The 5564-nt window shown below is 41.0% G+C and overlaps 1 protein-coding gene across 1 annotated transcript; it reads right to left on the bottom strand.

The window, feature by feature from the left end:
• Nucleotides 1-2157: 2157 nt before the first annotated feature.
• Nucleotides 2158-5062, bottom strand: dusp2 (dual specificity phosphatase 2). Its single transcript, XM_035659078.1, has 4 exons — nucleotides 4546-5062; nucleotides 4095-4216; nucleotides 3728-3947; nucleotides 2158-3187 (listed from the first exon to the last, which is right to left on the bottom strand). Exons 1-4 carry the CDS (start codon nucleotides 4931-4933, stop codon nucleotides 2970-2972), a joined length of 948 nt encoding a protein of 315 aa, XP_035514971.1. The 5' UTR covers nucleotides 4934-5062; the 3' UTR covers nucleotides 2158-2969.
• Between the last annotated feature and the right edge of the window lie 502 nt (nucleotides 5063-5564).

Below are 5564 nucleotides of genomic sequence, written 5' to 3'. Positions count from 1 at the left end.
TGAAATTTCCCCATTGTGGGACTATTAAAGGAATATCTTATCTTATCTTATCTTATCTAATCTTATCTAATCTTTTGCTTTTGGGCTCTAACAGTTATTTCAATGAAACCACACAATTTAGAGGAGAAATGTCTCTTTGGTGGACTGCTAACACCTCAAAGATATCTGAAATGTGATAAAGTCCCCAAATAGAGCTTTTTAATAAAGTGGTCACAAGCCAGAAAGGTTGGAAACCACAGGTTTGATCATTAATTCAGTTCAGTTTTTAGTCGTGTGTAGGTTAATATGACAAATGAGATAAATAAAATATGGGGATTAACATTGTATTGTATTTTATAGGGTTATCATACATCTGTATATGTAAAATCTTAATCTGAAAAGTAACTGGTAAGTATAGCTATCACATTAATGGAGTATAATATATATATAAAGTATATTCAGGTAAAAATACCTCAAAATTGTTTTTAAGTAAATGTTCTTTCAAACACTGACCACCTGTACAGTCTACAGTAATGATATGCACTAAAACAACCCATCAGTTAGGCTATATATCTCCCTTAAAGGACCAGTGTGTAGGATTTAGTGGCATCTAGCTGTGAAGTGGCAGATTACCTGAACACCACTCGCATCTGCATTTGACAACCTGTGATTGAGAACCGGCTGTGTGTAGGAGAAACTATGGTGGAAATGGAACCTAAAAGGGTGACTAAAGAGGCTAAAGGCTACAGTTACTGTTATACTTCAAGTAATGTGAATTGAAAGTGACTATGAAAGTCTAAATAAACAGAAAGAAGAACAAGTGTTATTTTTCAGTTTCAGTTGAGTGAGCTCCCAGTCTTAATCAAAACCTGAAAGCTCCGAGGTGCATTTCTCTGTCCTCTACCTGGAAAACTGTGGCTCATGGAAGGAAGAAGTCAAGCGTAATAGCGTGCTTACGTAAATGCTAGGCAGTGGATACTTACAAATGAGAGGAAGTGGACTATTTTAGTTATGGCCGAAACAAGACTGTGGGTGGCATAATTAGCATCAGGGGCGAGGAAGTGGTGGGAGCTGGTCCATTATTAGTGGTAGTTGTTAATCATTTATGCCTATTTGACATTATTTGATAACAGTTCAACTTTAAAAATACAATGAATGGCTGAGGATTGGGAGGGAATTCATGGAGAGGAGACCTTTATCCAAGATAAAACGAGGTACATGAACTGTGTCTGATATTCTTGTGACCTATGGTTTATCTGACAAACAGTTGATCACAACGGTCAGTGTAAAAAACAGTAGATCAGTAAAGAAATATGCAGTATGTAACGTTAATGTATAATTGGTGTTTATGGAGTTAAATGTTAATAGTTCTTCAGTTGTCATTGGATCAAAGTTTCAGAAATATAACACAATTAGTGATATGGACTTTCCTCACTTCCTCATTAAAAATACATTTTAAAACTCTTTTGCAAATATACTTTCATTGTTTTAAAAAAAAAGTCTTTGTAACAAATGTCCAAAGTTTTTCTCACAACTTGAAGAAGTGGATGTGAAATTTATGTCAGTGGTTGATGAGGTCAGAGGGACTTCATACTGTAAAACCCATTCTCTGCGGATAATCCTCCAAAATACTCAGCAGAACGTGGGTTTAATACCATCTGGTTTAGCGAGAGCGAATGGAGTGCAGCAAGGTCAGTGTGTGAAAATGCATTTGTAATGTGTTCTGTGAAAAGACTGCAACACACTCAGGGCTGACTGGTCTGAGATTACTGCACCTGTCTGGAGAGCTGGAGCCGGACTATATAGATGATTCACTAAACTCCTACAAGCTTGATCGCTGCTCGAAATCCTCTAGCAGGGATCAAAGGTGACCTGACTTTTGCTGTCCTCTCAGCTGTGGAAGGCAAACTCAGCATCCTCTTTTAAATCTCTTCTGCAGACTCCATTTTATTGTTTGGCTTTTTCTTAACCCATGGTATTTACTGTAATCTATTTAATCTTGTTTGTATTGTAAATTCTGGAGCTCATTGCTTTATTATAAAGCACTTTGTAACTTTGTTTTTTAAAGATGCTATAAAAATAAAAATGATTAACTATATCTTTCTGGATATAAGCCTTGAAATGTAAACAGTATGAATGAAAAAAGGACATTATACAGAGTAAACAGACTCATTGTTCTCTCCAGCATGTTTTTATTTTAGTGGGAAAAACAGCAGGCCAAACCTTGTAAGTATAAAGTGCAGTAACAGACAGTAATAATGCAAACACCGTCTTAAATGTTCAAATAATAAATAAAAATAAAAACTCTATTTACATAATAAAAACAACTTCTTCCAGTTTGAGTGTACAACATGTAATATGTCTCACGATACAGAATGATTAGACTTATGATTAGACACCAACTGTAGTTTTATAAATTAGACAATGAAACGTGAGATTCATTCAGTATTGCCTTAAATAGTTTACACAGTGATGTCTCATAAAAAGACGTGTCGGGTCACAGTGGTCGTAACTGGGCAGGAATGACTTTCACTATGAAAATAAGACAGCCCTTGCAAAAGATCAGGCACATAAGTCAAACAAAATAACACAGAAACACACAAAACCAGACGAGCAGGCACGATTCCCCTTAAGCATGAAATGTCAGGGAAATGACCTCGTAGCTGCTCCAACGTGCTGGCTCAGAATCACAATTGTTCATAATGTAGTTATAACAGTGGAGTTATATAATGCCAACGGCGGTTTGTTGTCAGTTTCTCCTGAAAATAGGAGATCCCCCAGCTATGTGATGCCAGCAGCACAAGTAGCTTTTTTCCTGAACGTACAAAGTATACGCCTCTGAAATGTACTAGCTTCAATAGCACAAACAGTATATTTGTACAAACACTCTGAGTCCAGATAATGTCCAGCACAGTGCCTACAAGAAGCAAGGGAATTAATACATTTCGTAGAGTCGTATGAGCTTCCTTCCTCTTAATGCGTCTGCACCTTCAACCCTGACAGAGAACGTCGGTCTCAAACTGCAGCAGCTGTCCCATGAAGGCCAGGTTGGGGGAGATGACCTGACGCCGCTGCTTCACAAAGTCAAAGGCCTCATCCAGCTTGACGCGCTGCGTGTGCATCAGGTAGGCCAGACAGATGGTGGCAGAGCGAGAGATACCTGCCTGGCAATGCACCAGCACCCGACCACCACTCTGCTTCACCGAGTCTGTAGGCGGAACGGAAAAGACAAGACGGAAAGAGGAAGAGAGATCAGCATATTGCACTCCATTGCACATGAGTTTCTTTGACATCACTGAGAGCGCTTTACAAGCAGCAATACAAAGGAAGCTTTAAACTGTTTGACTGGAGGAACAATCTATTCACCATGCTAATGGAAATTCAATCACAGTTAGTTCCTATAAGTGATGAACTTTTCAAGGTAAAAAAGGGGTCAAAACAAGCAAAATAACTAATTTAAATGTTCTGTTCTGCAGCTCGTGCAGCATAATGCAGCTGTTTTGTAATGAGACGATTACTCCGTTGGTTCATAAGTCTACAACACAAAATGGATTATCGCGTACAAGCTGCTTAGAGACATTTTTTGGGTACTTTCGATTTCTTCAAGAGTGTAAATCATTGGCTTACTTAACCAAGACGAGACTAAATCCCTGTGTGTTTACTAACTTACAGTGAGCACATGAACTTTGCTCTCAGGCTGCCACTGTACACAGGTTGGGAGCTATGGATGTCTGGATGAGAGACTCACCGATGAAGGCGATGGCGGTGGAGAAGCAGGCTCTGATGTCAGCAGCTAGGCTGTCCTCCACAGTGAGGCGCAGGTACTGAAACTCCCCCTCATAGAAGTTGGGGCACGTAGAGGAAACGTTGAGCACAGCTGTGATGCCCGCTGCTGTGAGGGTCTCTCTGCGGGAGGAGTGGATGGCACTGCCCAGAAACAGGAAGGGGAGCAGCTCCACTGGACCATCCTGCAATTAACAAAACCAACAATAATCACTATGGAGTCATATATGTTTCCATTACTTAGGGAGAGGTTGGATACAAACTCTTCCATTTTACATCATATTACATTATGTATGATCTATTAACTCTTATACAAGTGAATTTGATCTTACCTGATCATATGCTGGTGTGCTACGACCCGTCACTATTGGCTCTGGTTCCACTGTAGAGAGGTGACTGCTGGCAGAGCTGAAACAGAGCTCTGGATAGGCCTCTGAAAATCCCTCAAATCCACCTAAATGGAGGTCACAGTATTAGTTAAGCCGCAAGCTTTCACTGAAGTCCTGCTTAAAATGTTTTGTGTGGAACAATAATAATGATGTGGTAAACATTAAAAAAGAAAACCTGTCTATACACTTCTTTTTTTTAATAAGTTTGTTTATCCTTTAGGGTTGATTGTGGAGATTTTTACATTTAGAAACAAGTTATATATATATTTAAACATATTTTAGTTAATATAATAGTTATTTCTAGTACGAATTAGTAGCTCATTTTTGTTTTGGTTCTTGCAAAGTCAAAAACTCAATTTCAGCCTAAAATAATAAACGTGTTCACTTTTATTACCTTGTAGAAAGCAGATCTGCGTCTGAACTTCGTTGTGCAGGGCGGTGAGCAGCATCTGGGCCACGCTCTCTGCCTTCAGCTCGGCCACGGAGCTGCTGCTCTCATCCACCACCACCACCGGGGAGAACTCCCCGCGCCGCAGCCGACCCAGGAGCGCCTTGTCCCCGATGAGCCACTCCAGAGCCACCACCGAGCTCTTGGACCTGCGGCGCAGCATTGAGTTCCAGTTGACGTTTCGGGACTCTAAAAGATGCGCAAAAGAAAAATCGAGGAAAGGCCTGCAGTCCAGAACCACACACCCACCAGAGGTGTACTGGTCCCGGGGGGTCCTGAGTATGTGAACCAGCTCATTGCCAGTTATCTCCAAAGGCTCACTGCTAGACGTCATGGCTGCAAAGTGTTATTGAAGTTAAAAAAAAAAATTAAAGTACTTTTGGAGATGGTTTTAAAATCTACTTTAAGTGTATCTGGAGAACTGCTCGCCGTGTCAGTTAAAATCAGCTTTAGTTTGAGAGTTTCACTTGTTCATTGATAACAGCTGGGAGAGGGGCGGGGCCCCCGCGGACCCACCCTGTGTTCCACAGAAGGAACAACGTCAGAGGCGGAACGACCATATATGGCCTGCCCGGCGTTCCTCATATGAACATGACGTCAAACCCGATTTTCCTACCGCGCACGTGGTCGTGTGGGGTTATCCCGTGTTATTGTGCTGAATGACGTTATGTCGAGAGCTACAACCAACCCTGGCCGCGCTGTCCTCGCTCAGGGGAAAGAGTGTGACGATTTGTTATTTGGGTGAGATGTTGGTGCTTCTCTAGTCCACTGCAGACCAGAGGCACACACTTTCCCTCAAGGCTTTAATTTCTGTGTTCTGCATGTGGCTTTTTTTTTTTTTTACTTTATAAATTGTTGCACTGATAAAATGCCTTATTTCTGCTCTGCTGGGAAACCTAGAGTATCTGTATCTTTCTTCTCTATTACATTGTAGTCTATTACACTGTAACCCCCCCCCCCCCCCC

The sequence above is a fragment of the Morone saxatilis genome, unplaced genomic scaffold (assembly GCF_004916995.1).
Source record: "Morone saxatilis isolate NCDOM2014 unplaced genomic scaffold, NCSU_SB_2.0 Contig16, whole genome shotgun sequence".
NCBI lineage: Eukaryota > Metazoa > Chordata > Actinopteri > Moronidae > Morone > Morone saxatilis.
The sequence above is the reverse complement of the archived record's forward strand: the minus strand, read 5'-3'. Positions and strand labels throughout refer to the sequence as shown.

What these genes read in the sequence shown, in the direction of transcription:
- dusp2 (XM_035659078.1), bottom strand. Translation starts at nt 4,933, where the DNA reads ATGACGTCTAGCAGTGAGCCTTTGGAGATAACTGGCAATGAGCTGGTT. An exon ending in GCAGATCTGCTTTCTACAAG is followed by an intron (nt 4,217 to 4,545) that starts GTAATAAAAGTG and finishes ACCTCCATTTAG; the next exon opens with GTGGATTTGAGGGATTTTCA. An exon ending in CACCGCCATCGCCTTCATCG is followed by an intron (nt 3,188 to 3,727) that starts GTGAGTCTCTCA and finishes TTCCGCCTACAG; the next exon opens with ACTCGGTGAAGCAGAGTGGT.